The following is a 15,964-nucleotide window of genomic DNA, read 5'->3' on the forward strand; positions in this document are numbered from 1 at the left end:
ACGATGCGAACTTTTAGAATTTCGTAGCAGCCCCTCTGAAGCTATATGGGGGAGTCCTGTGTCTAACAGCGGATATGATAACGATGGTGATGATGATTTGTCCGTATGTTTATATTAGGGGATAAAATAAAGCGATATCTTGGGAGCAGGTAACATTATAAAACTAAATGACCCACTTGAAAGTACGTAGCTGACCTACCCATTAAAAATTAAGGTCTCGCGTATATATCATTGTCTTGTCCATCTTAGAACTCGGTCGCACAAGGTCTCTTTGTTATAATATCTAGGGTACAACCTTGTAGTAACTGTAAATCAGTTTTATTGGTAGTTACTTCGAAACAATGTTAACAGTAACTGATGTCTTGGTTGTGTAGGAGTTTATGAGGTGCTTAGGTTTTGATGTAATGCTTTATGACGCCTTTTAAATGTTTAACATTGTAAAGTATAGTATTATTATAGTTATAGTATAGTATACTAAGTGAGCTAAGAGTTATATTTATGATGTGTCTTATAATCAAATTAATGTAATGTGGCTTTGTTCGGATTTTTATGAGAAGTCAGGGGATCTTTTCTTCAGACTCTTTAAATGAGACAGGGTCAAAACAGGACGTTTTTAAAAGCTCTTTACTTTACTGTTTTCAGTTTTACCTGATCCGGAACACACATTTAAAACTGTAATGTTTTCACTATTTTGGGGACGGATTAACTTGAATTTTAGAAGTTTATGTGTCTAAACTGGATGACAATGCAAATGCAAACACTACCGACAAAAGTATAGCCAGCAGATATCATGTGCGATTAAAAAAACGTTATTTACATCAGGCCTGCTTACTGGAATCACGAATTATTTTCTCTTTATTATGTTACATGTCTTAATTCAAGTGATAGCTTTTACTAACTCGTATGTGTTCATTAAGTCCTTAAAAAACTGACTTACTATTGGTATAAGTTATAGTTCTGTCGTAACGTAACACAAGAGACGAATAAATATAATTTAGATGAATTCTATGAGCCTTTTGTTACGAACGTGATCGCGATTTCGTTAATTCAACTTTGCCGACTCCGGCGCAGCGCTGTGTGGCCCGGATGCGCAGGCGGCGAATCTGACAGCTCCGCATACAGTTTACTTGCTTTAATGGATCTCGTATCAGGTCAGTAACCCCGTTTGTTGACATTTGATAAGTCCATGTAATGATAATTTTTTGAAACGCTTACATTATGAACAATTTCTAGACACTGAAATGAAATGAAAATGAAATGAAAAATGTTTATTGCACAGCTAGTAGATAAACTTACATTCCGACCCCCAAACAAGGTAATGACCTGTGTCTTGGGGAACAGTGATGATGAGTTCTCCGACATCTACGATACAAGCATAAGTACATGAATCGAAGAACTGCCTATGAGAGTTGTACAATAAACAATAACACAACAAAGATACAAAATAAGATTTAAAAAATAATAACAACAATAATACTACTAATAAAGATACAAAGGTAGCTTAAATACATATAACCTCGTTTAGGATACTACTAAGAGGAGATTTTCGGTGTCCTGATAACTATAAGGCTTTGCAACCATTTTTTAAGTTTAATTTTAACCTCATAGTTGTTTAGATCATATATATGAATTAAATTATTAATTTTACTGTATAGAGTGGAACTTAGTGCCGCGGTTTGTCGGTGGGCAAATGCTGAACGACAGGTTAAAGTTTTGGAAACAGCGTGTCCATGTCGTCGCAGAAGTAGCTTTTTATCTAGAGGTAATCTAGAATGATGACGTAGAACAGACTGCAGAATGAAAGTTTGCCTAACTGTAAGAATTTACACTATTCATGCTACCACGAAAACTTACCCCATCTTTAATCAGGTGGCAGTACAGTCACCAGCATCAATATCTCACATAGCAAAGCGTACATGTACGCTTGTATTAGGTATGCATAAATATCTGATACGACTCTATTTCTAGAGCCGGTAGGACGTGTCTGATATTTTTGCAGGCACCGCTGTGACAGATACAGATGTCACCTACAAAACTGTCGTTTTAGGCGTATTTAGATAAAATTGTATTACTTTAGGGATCTAAAGGTATCATTGTATCACGCATTGTTCCTCTTAAAGTCGTACCTCTACACATAAAAAACGTTTAGGACGCATTCGCATCAACGTCTCAATTCTTATCTATTGCCAACAATATCTCTCGTATGTTGTGCCTTTTCACTCTACATTGGTCGAAGTAAGTGCTTGATCATTTATTTTCTTCCTTTTAATCTCTCCAGTTCCTACGATTTTTTTTAAATACATTTTCAAAAAACCAAAATGCCTTGTTGAATTTCTCAAGTGGTAGATTTTTGTGACATTCATAAGTGACTTTTAATATCGATCCGATTACGAGAAGTAGAGCCGGCGAAACTCGACTAGCAAGATATGATCTGAACAAACAACCATCGTAAGTTTAGTGAAAGCTTGTAAAATATTAATTGTTTGAAGCTAACAAATGCCATATAGGACGAAGATAATTAATTCATGATCGACTAATACCTAGTAGAAAAGCTATAAACGCGATATGAATGCGCAACAAGTTCATGGACCATACCAATCAAGACCCGATTTTCAAATCGTCAATATCGTGACTATCGATTAACTAATGCAGCGTTGCTTCAATCGATTCCACATCTGCCACGGCGTGAGCGTGCACCTGCCCTATCGAAGCGTGGCACAAATCGGTTATCGGCGTGCCCTAGATTTAAATATGGCCGAAAACCGATGCAGTGACGTGGCCGAAAATGCATTTGTTTGTGTTAATGTTATGTTGACAGCATTGAATTACCATTCATGAACATTCTTGCAATGTGACGGGTTTTAGTATTAGATACTTTCGTTGTTTAAACGGGTTAGTGTCATCGTCTAAAAAGCAGCTGGTCTAAGTAGCAAATTAGCAATTGGTCTAAGGAGCAACTGGCTGGGTGATTCTTTGACTCAAAGCCGCGGATCTCCTATTCCGCGTAGCTGAGGCGCTTTGTGAATTGATGCAACTCGAACCCAACCTAACTTCAGTAACGTCAGTTGCTTTTTAGACCCCTTGGTTTTTAGACCAGTTGCTTCTCAGACCACTTGCTACTCGGACCAGTTGCTTCTGAGAACACTTGGTACTTAGACCAGCTGCTTTTTAGACGAAGTGCTACCATGTCGAGCTAAACTCGATTTAAGACGTGAGTTATCTGGTACAATATCATTTAATAGAAGTGCTTCCATTTTATAGAAGCGCATCATAACGTTTTAGATTGCTGCAGTTGGTGGTGTGCTAATAGCGGCACTTATTGTTTACTAAAAAATTATGTCTACTTTTAATTTAACAGAAAAAGTAAATGCATACCTACCTACATATATAGAGACTGGCTGGAGGCATTGAGGTAATTGGCTAAGATGAAGAAAATAAACTGAACAGAGAGAGTGACTTGGAGATCTTCAAAAAACGAACCTACCATTTTTTCAGAGCGCCCTTGCAACCAAAACACGAATAAGATAGAGCCGATCAAACCGATGTAGGTAGGCTACTTTTATCATCCCTATTATTACCTATTGTCTTTGGTCTGAGATCGTATCTTACTTGAGTTCAGTAACTTTCTATACCAAACCGAGTAACCTAGTAACTTACATCAACACATTATTATTAATACATCTAAATATGCAGCAAAGTGATAATACATACGCTAACATCCGTATCAATATAATATAGTGAACACAACAGTCAACAAGTGAAAGTGCGATATATCAGTATCACGATAGCGATTTTATCAACTTCATAATAATGAGTCATAAAATATGAACTCTTTTATAATGTTGACTAATTTGCATAAATATCTTATCTTAGACAGTTTTTTTTAAATATCTTATCAGAAAAAGACTTATTTAGCGATTAATATAAAACTGGTCATTGTATACAAACAAAGAACTCACCATTTCAGCAAAATTAGTATAATAAAACCACAGTAAAACACTAGTAAAATAAAATCACAATTTACAAAATGCACATAGCGACCGCTTGCATACACTGTCAAACTGACGTTTTGATCACAAAACGTAGAATAAAATAATTCAATCAATAACAAACCCCTCTGTCAAAACAAAGAGGGATGGAAATATGCAGCTCAGTCGAGAAAGAAAGGAAGGGGCGAACATGTGATTCAGTTGGTAGAGCGCTTGCCTGAATTTGGCGCGTGCGCGATGGATACCGTGTCCGCGTCAAAACAAGCGCGGTCATCCTTTTCTGAATAGGTGCAGAAGAAGGTGATGGAGCTAGTTCATTGACTGTGAAGTTTACGGTTCATACAAGACTCATGACATGACAAAGAATGTTATTTGAGTAAGAATTAAAGTTCGCTTTTTCACTGTTCTAAGGGGAAGCAGACCTGAGGTGCATAGGGAAATTCGTGTCGGTACCGTTGACCATCAGTGGTGTAGCGGTATAGCACGCGGTACGGATTACCGAGGACCTGGGTTCGATTCCCAGTGATGGTCTTATTTTTCTGTTTTTTCTGTGCATCTATATTTCAGTTTGTATTTTCAATTTCGGTTTTACGGGATGACCGTAAAAGTAAAAATTTGGAATTGAAATAAAAAATACAAAAAGATTCCAAAAAACCAATCTTAATTTGATTGCTTAGAAACGATATCTCTTGTCCGGGTGAGCGGTTAGTTCCAAAGGAATGCCGAAAAAAGTTCGAGGGCTTACGGCATAGATGTCGCTAGCGTCGCTGCTTAAGTGACTAAGTAAGAAACACAAGCTGAGATATAAGGTGCATAGGGAAATTCGTGTCGGTACCGTTGACCATCAGTGGTGTAGCGGTATAGCACGCGGTACGGATTACCGAGGACCTGGGTTCGATTCCCAGTGATGGTCTTATTTTTCTGTTTTTTCTGTGCATCTATATTTCAGTTTGTATTTTCAATAACGAGTAATTAGGTTTACATGACACTATAGTCTTTATGTAAGCGTTTTGTTTTGACAATCTGACCGGAACGACCTGTAGATCCAGATAGGACAATCTTATCAGCTAGATAAGGTGCTGCAACCTTGCTGCGAAGCGGCTGAGGTCATAATGCACTTAGCAACAAATTCAGCCATTTTATGATGTACGTAGGTGACAGACAAATCGTGCATCAAATAATGCTATCAGTACACATAGACTGTATCTACGTCGCTAGTCATTTTCCATTCCAAAGCCTTAGAATTATAATAAGTAATTTTACGATACCTGCTGTGAAAGGATGTAAATTTTGTCCAAAAGAACGACTTTTTGACATCACTAAAACAAGAAGGAATTATTAAAAAACGCCGTGGACTAGAGGTTTGATCTATGGCTTCTTAAACAGAGGATTGTGCGTTCAAATACCGGCTTCGTAACTCGTAAGTTTTTCAGAATTCATGTACGAAATGACACTTTGAATTTACGACGAAGGGCAACGTCGTGAGAAATTCAGAGAAAAGGTGCAGTGCTTAGCAGTTGGATCCAATTGGCATAGCTAGCATGGCACCCGGGGCGGATATTGTGTCAATCCAAAACTCGAATGAAAAAAAAACTTACCATACAAACAAGCACCAGGCACTATTAAGTAGATACATAATCATCATCCCAGCCTATATACGTCCCACTGCTGGGCACAGAGCAAGAGGGCTTGGGCCATAGTTCCCACGCGGGCCCAGTGCGGATTGGGAACTTCACACGCACCATTGAATTGCTTTGCAGGTTTGTGCAGGTTTCCTTACGATGTTTTCCTTCACCGCAAAGCTCGTGGTAAATTTCAAATGTAATTCCGCACATGAATTTCGAAAAACTCAGAGGTGCGAGCCGGGGTTCGAACCCACGACCCTCTGCTTGAGAGGCGATAGGTCAAACCACTAGACCACCACGGTTTTTTTGGTGCGTGCCAAGTTCCCAATCCGCACTGGGCCCGCGTGGGAACTATGGCCCAAGCCCTCTTGCTCTAAGAAGAGGCCTGTGTCCAGCACCCAGGTAGCATTTTGACGGACAAATGACGTCCTTTATTAGTCTTTTTAGACGAATATGACGTCAAACACAGACGTCATTTTATCCTTCAGGGGACGTCCACATGTCACAGCCTGAAGACGTCATATTAAGAGACTTTAGTGACGTCTTCTGAAGGTGAAATTTTAACTCAATTTTAACGTCAATTCAAGGCATTTCAGGAGGTGACATTAACGTAATATTAACAAAATGACGTATCGTGTGTCGCATATCGCAGTGGACATAGGCTGGAATGAATGAATGAATGATATTTATATATATATACTGCCGTGGTGGCCGAGTGGTTTGACCTATGGCCTCTCAATCAGAGGATCGTGGGTTCAAACCCCGGCTCGCACCTCTGAGTTTTTCGAAATTCATGTGCGGAATTACATTTGAAATTTACCACGAGCTTTGCGGTGAAGGAAAACATCGTGAGGAAACCTGCACAAACCTGCGAAGCAATTCAATGGTGTGTGTGAAGTTCCCAATCCGCACTGGGCCCGCGTGGGAACTACTGCCCAAGCCCTCTCATTCTGAGGGGAGGCCTGTGCCCTGCAGTGGGACGTATGTAGGCTGGGATGATGATGATGATATATATATATATATAATCTCTAACAACCCTAGCTAGTTGGCATTAGCCGGCAAGGCCATACACAGTGCTGCATAATGCACTAGCGACCTTGGCGATATTGCTCTGAACACTTAGCTCATATCGATAAAAGGCGTAGGATTTAGAGAAAATGGTTTTAATTAAACATAGAAATAATCACTATAAGGTTCAGGCTCAGATGGTCTGTCTAGCAAAAAAATTCCATTGAGTTAAAAATCTAATGAATTCTCAGAATTTTCCAAACTTGGATGGACAATCGTAAAATTTCATAGTCAATAGTTTCACTGAAAGTTATATTAAGTACGTCAAATGATTATTGTGTATTTCGTCCATTATTAATTTTATACTCTAGTTGTTGACATGTTGCTCTGTCTAATTACGAAGTAATTCATTTACAAACACAGCTAAGTATGATCAAGGTATTAGTCAAATAGCTGAAAACCTGAAAATAGTTCTTTCAGAATCGATAGTTGAATCGATTAAGTACACTATATTTTCCCTTTTTTCACTGTGCCCAGTCTTAAAGTTACATGCAAAATACGTCAATTAATCACTCACATGCTTTGAATTTTGAGTTGAACTCTATTCATTAACAAAATAAGAGCGTTGACAGGCAATTATGTAGAGTTGGTAATCCCATCCCAGCCTATATACGTCCCACTGCTGGTCACAGGCCTCCTCTCATAACAAGAGGGCTTGGGCCATAGTGTCCACGCGGGCCCAGTGCGGATTGGGAACTTCACACGCACCATTGAATTGCTTCGCTGGTTTATGCAGGTTTCCTCGCGATATTTTCCTTCACCGCAAAGCTCGTGGAAAATTTTAAATGTAAATCCGCACATGAATTTCGAAAAACTCAGAGGTGCGAGCCGCGGTTTGAACCCACGACCCTCTGCTTGAGAGGCGATAGGTCAAAACCACTAGGCCACCACGGCTTATATAGAGTTGTAGAGTTATAGAGTTGGTAATATTTCTGTCAATTTGGTTTTATTTCTATAAACATCACAGCGCAAATTACAAGTACGTAAGAGTAAGAGTAGAGATGGAAACGTAAGTAAGTATTTACGTATATTTTTGACACAGTTAAGCTATTTGAACGAAAATATGCATTTAACTAACTAAAAATAAAAAGTCCGATAGGAATGTCTGTGGTTTTCAGTTATTTAATTAACACCTTATGTAACGACACTGGCCTAAACTTTTGATTTTACTTCTCCCGAACAGTTTCCACAAAAAAGAATACGCCAGTTTTTACTCTTCGAAAGCAAAAGTGGTGTAAAAACTGGACAAAGGAATGCCAGGGTCCACTTAAATACAACTTAACCGCATGGAATGTGCTCTTATCGTACCTAACTATAATGAGTGATGGCTGTTTAGACGATTTTAAGTGACGAAGTGTTTTAGAAGCCTTCAATGGCTTTTAGTATACATTTGTTTTTAGATGAAACTACACACGATGCAAAATATCTTTAAGCAAAAAGTTTCAAAACTACGCCTAGGCGACTAAAAATAAGCAATTGATATATTTTCCATTGCATTTCTGAATCAGTTACTAATGTAGTTGTTTTTAATTAAAAATCAATATTGTGAAGAGACGCTTATTCTATGTCACTACAAGTCAGTTAAAAGCTTTTAATATATAAATAATAAAAACCAGCCAAAAGCGTGTCATACACGCCCAGGATAGGGTGCCGTAGCCATTACGAAACAATGAAATAATATTTTTCTAAGGATTTCGTATTGTGTACTGAATTTTAGGTTTATTTTATACCTTAGGCTGCTATTTATTTACCTTAAACTACTAATAATTCTCAAGCAATCTTAGCCGCTATAATTTTACTTGTAAATTTGATATATTTACTACCATTCGCGCTTTAAAGTTGAATATTTCGCAAACAGATTACCGAATAGAAAAATTGTCTTAGCAACCCCCGTGGTTTTAAAAGACCTATCCAACAATACCCCACAATATAGGGTAAGTCGAGAAAAAAAAATCACCCCCACTTTACATCTATGGGAGGTACCCTACATTTTTTTTTTACTTTTTTATTGTACCACTTTGTCGGCGTGACTGATATGTATATTCATGTCAGATTACAGCTTTCTAGTGCTAACGGTCTCTGAGCTTACACGCGGACAGACAGACGGACAGACATGGCGAAACCATAAGGGTTCCTAGTTGACTACAGAACCCTAAAAACAAGCATCTTTTGTTTTATATTTATTATTCTATTGTGGTTATATCGTTACTAGAATAGAATACTATCTACCGCAGGAGGTATATTGTACTGATAGATAACACAAGTGTACCTAAGCATGATGGCGTGAGAAGACGTTTTACAATTACCTAATGGTTACTTATGTTTCGGCGAAAATTATTTAGCAAATTATTAGCTCCCAAACTATTTATCCCATATTTTTATTTAGGCGAAATGTTATTTCCCAACTCAACTTTTCGCACTGATATCATTTCCCAACTAATCATTATAATTTAGGATTTTTATAAGATGTCATTTATGTTTTGGTCAAATGTATTTATTGGCATATCTTAAATTAGCAACATATTAAATGGCGTCCTACCTACTTTCCTAGTGGCACTTATCCTGGCTGCTAAAAAAAAACCTAACATCGAAGGCTCGCTTTGCTCGTCGCATAAATTTTGAAGTAAAACTTTGCAACATAAAAATTGGCTAAATGTTATTTGACAATTTGTTATTTTCCTAAGCCAATCATTTGCTACATATTATGATTGGTTTTTTGGAGTATTTTTTATTTCAACTCCAAATTTGTTACTTTTACGGGTATCCCGTGAAACCATATCGAAAATACAAACTGAGACATGGATGCACAGAAAAACCAGAAAAAGAGACCAGCACTGGGAATCGAACCCTGGTCCTCAGCATTCCGTGCTGTGTGCTATAACCCCTACACCACTGCTGGACAGGAATCTAGACACGAATTTTTCCTATGCATACATATCTCAGGTTCTTATTTCTACTTTGCTACTTAAGCAGCAGCACTAGCGACATCTATATGGCGTCGACAGACGTCATACTCTTTCGGAACCAACCGCTCACCCAGACAAGAGATGTTGCTACGAAGCAATCAAATTATGATTGGTTTGGTTTAGTTTAGTTAGGTTTAGTTAGAACTTAGGTATCAATTTTCGATGTCAATGAGTATTTTTGGCATTTTTCTTTGAAAATTTGTCTAAAGGTATGGGTTTTTATTGTGGCGTTCCTATAAACACATCCCAAAACTAAAGTCACATAAATGTAAAGATATATCTCTGTTTAAGTATATAAAACTATCCTAAACTTAAATAAAACCTCCACAAAACAAGAAAAAAGTAAAACAGCTCCCTTAGGCATGATTCTGAAGATGCTGGCAGGGTCCCCTTTTTGAACAGCTAAGAAAAATGTTAAATAACCGTGAACGTCCATAATCGAAGTGGTCATTGCTGGAAAGAATACCATCTCCTGTCGTACGTAGTGCTGTGTGGTATCTTATAACAATGGGCAATAGGTATGCCATCGATGAGTGATACGTATTGTTCAAGTAACAGGGCATCGAATATCGAGAATACGACCCGAGCCGCTCGAATGTAAATAAAGCACGAGTTATTTATTTGGATTTCCGATGAAACGATTGTAGTGGATTTTTGCAGGTGGTAGGACCTTGTGCAAGGTCCGCCCGGATTGCTACCACCATCTTGCTCGCTAATCCTGCCGTGAAGCAGCAGTGCTTGCATTGTTGTGTTTCGGCGTGGAGAGTAAGATAGCCGGTGAAATTACTGGCACGTGAGGTATCCCATCTTAGGCCTCTAGGTTGGCAACGCGTCTGCAATACCCCTGGTGTTGCAGATGTTTATGGGCGGTGGTGATCTCTTACCATCAGGAGACCCACTTGCTCGTTTTCCATCCAGTCGTATAAAAAAAAAAAAAAAATTTTTTTTCACCCAATTTGTTTTTGTATAAATTAACAATGGCAGAGCCAATATCTTACAATACAACTATCAGCTGGAAAAATACTATAATTTCAAGCGTTAAGATGTTTTTTGCTTCAATAACTACTGTAGCCAACGCTTCAGGACCCATTAATATTAACGACTACAAGCGATCACACAAAATAGGAGAAATTATCGCCAATACCTAGCGCCATATATCATACCATCATAGCTATTCTCCCAGCGACACGTTCATCATTATCATCATCATGATGGATGACAGGAAAACTAGTGTTCCTATTTAAAGTTTCTCACTGTACCTTAGTTTAAGATGTGATTTGTGTAGTTTCACAGTGTATTGGTCAAGACTGTAATGCTGTGAAATGTACTTTTTAATAAATAAATAAATCATCTACAGCGGAAAGATGGTTCACTGCTGGACATTCAAAAACGTCATCTAAAAACAACGCCACTATGACCGGTCTCACACCGCTAGAATCCATCGAACTCCTGCGATCTTCAATGATGAGTCCACCATATGGATGGCCAAATAACGCTGCGTCTTGCGTGCTCGCCACTCATAAACACGTAGGCCCCAAATACTCGTATTGTTCTTCGAGAAATATCAGAAAAAAGAGAGATGCAACGCAATATATTTTCGTCTAATATCTCGCAATTTTTGATCAGTGTGTGTTGCCTGTGACTGATGGCTCTGAAATATGGTCCCTCACTACATTTTACAAACGTATCTGATATAAGTAGGTACTTATGTCGTACGTAACCCAATTTTTCCTACTCAACCTTACAACTAACAAAATGTGCCTAAATTTCCACCTGCTCTACACATTCATCGGGGTACCAACAACCATTCCCAACTAACCAGTTATGTCGGCATTAACGTTAACAACTTAACTAGTTCCATTGAACCCAAATTGAAAAGGTGCATACGCATGATCGCGCGGCAAACAACAGACTAATTTAGATAGGAATTTGGGAAGGGCCATGTTTTAAACTGTTACAAAATTGCTTTATACTTTTAAAGCTCGTGAAACGCCTATCGTACACAGGTTTAGAAAAATAGGAAGTTTGCGCTTCCAGATGGGTGCTAAGACGAAGATAAAATAGTTTCAGGATACTTGGACTTATAACTTCAGTACCTGATGAGAGTTATTCGTATTCTGTTTGTTCCGAAACGCTATGTGTAACTGCGCCGATGTGATATCTCTAACAGCGCCGATGGTCGCGCAATCATGACCAGGGTGTTAGAAAGGAAGGGGTTAGATATATAGCTCTCAGCATTATGTATTATATAGAACCAGTGAGATACACCTTTGGCCTCATCTGCACCGAACCTATGAGATTGCTTTCATAAGTACTTATAGCTTTTGGTGAACCAGACATGTTGGTTTGGGTCAAATCTTGTAAGTCTTTTCTAACCTAGTTATAGGGGTCGGATTGACTTCAAATTGGATATACATATGTAAGTTGGATGACAATACAAGTACGGTCAACAAAAAGTACAGTCAGCAAAACAACTGTATTAGATTTTTTTTACAAAAACTTTTTTTTGGTGTTTCGTGCGTATGCCTGATCTAAGAACGACGTGTTTAGTTGCGCAAGAGCATCTCAGTAACGTCTGCAAGGTCAACGACATCTCCGTATACCACATGTCCCAGTATCCGGCTATGGGGTTCCGTAATTTTAATGGGTTTTTTACGGTTTAATGTGGTTAGGGACGACTGAATAGTTCAGTGGTTCAAGTTGAAAAGACGGATGGTGCCGGGCGACGTTAGTGTTAACTCTTATTTATGTGACAGCTTTTTATTCTCGGCTTCTATAAAGCTCTTACAAGAATAATGGCGATTTATTCTAGAGCAAAGAGTAAGGAATAAGTTTTTATATCGAACTAAGTACAAATTTAACACTATCTTGTACTTGTGACAGGTATTTGTTCTCCACACATCATCTTCCACACATTTGCCAAAGAATTCATAGCAAAATTAATTATTATTACGTGATTTCGTTTCCTCAACTGTACATGTACAGTCGCCAGCATGAATATCTGCCACAGCGGATCGTGCAAAAATATATGACACGTCCTTCCGGCCCTAGAAATAGAGTCGTATCAGATATTTATGCACGCTTGTTGTGTCAGATATTGGTGCTGGTGACTGTACATCCGTGCGTCATATAACATCCGAATGATAACAGTTGATTAGATTTCAATTAATTCAAGTTAAATATATTATTAAAGAAAATATCCAATATTTTTTCCATGTCAGTCCAATTGACTTAGATTTTATCACCACTTATTATCAGGCGTGATGTGGTCAAAAGCAAGCCTATTTTTACCCGACTTCCCGAGAGAGGGTTATTTTCTATGGACAACTTTACTAAATTGCTACTTTTATTAAATTAAAATGAAAAAAATGTTTATTAAAACACCCGGAGATCACCACAATTCATTATTCAGTTGTAGTTTAGGCCGCCTATTGCTTTCCTCAGAAAATCTCATGGATGTTCATGGCTTGTGGTGTTCATTTACTCGTATTATCAATTAGACAAAGAGAGGGAAAGGGGCTTTATTTACAAATATTTGATACAAAGGGTAGGTACGGAGGCATTTAAAAAAAAAAAGTGAAGGTACCCGTTCTTTTTTTTCAATATTGGAAAAAAAAAACTACTCAGAATCAAAAGCACAATCGATCCCGATGGTTAAAAAAAAGGTTCCAATCAAAAATGTCAAGTTTTGCGACGTTTTTCTTTCACGCACTCGCTCGGTACAGGCAGGCGTCACCAAACTGACTCATAAAATTTATATGAAAAAATTTAATACATTTTGAAAGAAAAGGTACACGTTTTTTTGAAAACGCCCACGTACATTGATGAATAAAATAAATTTGTGACCCACTTGCTCATAAATAATGTCAGTCCATGTTTTTTCTTTTACATAAAACTGACCGTGATTGACGAAAAGGTGTATGGGCATTTTTACTAAAACATGTACTTACCTAGCAACGGCATAGTTAAGGAAAAGTTAAATATTGACAGTTTTGTGACATTTTATTCCATATTAACTGTAGGGGAAAATCGTCACAAAACTGACAACTTTTAACTTTACGCCGTAGGTACATGTTTTAATGAAAATGCCCGTATTTCAGCATCCATGCAAAGGTGCATGTTATAAAGAACCTACATCTACTTGTTGGTAGAGCATTGTAAAACAGTAGGTATGCGATGGATCGTAAAATGCGAGCAAGATCGATTGAAATGACGTATGACAACTATGACAACCCCTAGCAATTCAATGAATTTTGCTTGCATTTACCGAACCCTGTGGCGTGCTGTGGCCGTATCGTCTTATAACGCGCTGACGTTCGCGATTGCATTCAACATCTCTTTCTACGATCATCTTATGCCGTGTGACAGAAAGAAGTGGTGAAAACGATTGTGATTCCAATTGTGTTATGTCATAAGGCCTCTGTTTATTATGTTATACATATTTACTTACTGATAATATCTTTGACGTCCTTGTAAAATCGAAAAGCGTATGTGCAAACAAATCTCTAGAGGGACGATAGGATACGAACTTCGATTTTCGAATTTCGTAGTAGCCCCCCAGCTTTAGCAAAACTGCTTTCGTATGTCTGTCCAGTGGATGCCCATTATCCATCTGTCTGTCTGTTCTCCTCTACAAGTCGCATCTCTCAACTGATTCTCGTGTAGATGTTTATGCAAGTTCGATAATCATTAAGTTTTTTTTTGCCGATTGTGTTTCAGGGTATTTTTAAAAATGGCGATTTGTCAGCTGACAGAGGCACTAGTTTTTCATTGTGCGCATTAGAATGATTTAGACTTAGTTTTCGAAATGTTATGTAGCTTTAAACCATAGTTTATGGTAGGTATTTACCGACCCCTCCTCTCCCTCCATCATAGTCAAATTTGCGTTTCTTTGTTTTCTAAAACAACATCTTGCAGTTTTTAACTATGTATTTGTTTTGTACTAATACTAACCTAACTCCTCCAACATGTAAGTATTAAGTCCAGAATATGCAATACCTAATAGATAAGCTATCAGTTGATTGAAATAGGCAATTGAACTGCACTGCATCTGCACTGCGTAATTGCACAAACTCCTTGCAAACAAGTCTAATCAGTTCTCAAGGTCAAAAGAACATACCAGAAACAATCACGTTTCTCACAACACACCCTTAATCATGATATTCTTTGTTTAATTTTAATTAAATATAACAAAGACACTGGCACAAAAGAAAACTAAAATAAAAACATACCTGAAAAAAAAACGTCCGCGTCCAGCCAATCCGCAATCACGCTCCGAAATGTTTTGAAATTCCGAACAAAATTTTGACGTTTCCGAAAAGGGCGGGAAATCTACGCATGCGCCGTGCACGCGCTACGTTCGCGCCAACACTGACAGATGCCAGCGACGCGCAGCAGCTGATTTCTGTTTAACACTAAAAACAATGGAATAGCGGTCTTGTTTAGGTTTGTTGAGGCTCGGAAATAGCTTGTAGTGATTTAACAAATGCATCGGCGAAATGGAAACTGAAAGTTTCATAACAGCGGCTTGTAGTAGTTGCAGTGGATAAAGGAAAGCAAGTTTTTCACACGCACTTATCATCATTCCAATCAATTCCGTACTTCAAGGTTGACGCTGACGATAATAGAAACATAGTTTTGTTATAGCCTTCTGATTGTCTATCCAAGATATTACGAAATAAATCCTTACCTACTATCTTCACTAATATAAATGCGAAAGTAACTCTTGTCTGTCTGTTTGTAACCTGTTCACGCTTATACCGCTGAACAGATTAAGATGAACTTTGGCGTGGAGATAATTTAAGACCCTGAGATCATCTCAGCCTATGTATATAGACTGCTGAGCGCAGGGCTCCTCTCAAAATGAGAGGGATTTGGCGTTCCCACGCGGGACCAGTGCGGATTCGGAACTTTACACATACCATTGAATTACTTTTCCTTCACTGTAAAAAAGTGATTTCGCACATGAATGTCGAAAAACTCAAGAGATGTGAGCCCGAATTTGAACCCATGACTGCCAGTACTGCCACGATCCTCTGCTTGAGAGGCCATAAAATCACACCACTAAGCCACCACGGCTGTTAGGAGGGGTGACTTGTATATTTCTATTCAATTTAAAAAAATACTATACCTACATATATGTTACGTATTACTATTCATCATCATCATCATCATCATCATCCCAGCCTATATACGTCCCACTGCTGGGCACAGATTACTATTAGATTGATTTTTAGCAATGACTAAATAATGGCTTGGAAACTTGAGTTTATGAGTGAATCTGCTCTAAACGCACATGGCGACAGCGACCTGTTTG

General features: G+C 38.2%; 1 protein-coding gene across 2 annotated transcripts in view; it reads right to left on the reverse strand.

Annotated features, from left to right (window-relative positions):
* The window catches only part of LOC141435508 (uncharacterized), a 56,739-nt gene extending 41,728 nt beyond the window's left edge, over positions 1–15,011 (reverse strand). The window contains exon 1 of one of the 2 annotated variants that reach the window (XM_074098202.1): positions 14,880–15,011. Coding sequence is in view for 1 of the 2 variants with exons in the window: in XM_074098201.1 (XP_073954302.1) it covers positions 3,960–3,962 (3 nt within the window). In the remaining variant the exon portion in view is untranslated. Of the gene's footprint in view, positions 1–3,959; positions 4,049–14,879 lie in introns of those variants that run through there. The other variant, XM_074098201.1, reaches the window with a different exon arrangement.
* Between the last annotated feature and the right edge of the window lie 953 nt (positions 15,012–15,964).

Source organism: Choristoneura fumiferana, chromosome 15, assembly GCF_025370935.1.
Source record: "Choristoneura fumiferana chromosome 15, NRCan_CFum_1, whole genome shotgun sequence".
Lineage (NCBI taxonomy): Eukaryota > Metazoa > Arthropoda > Insecta > Lepidoptera > Tortricidae > Choristoneura > Choristoneura fumiferana.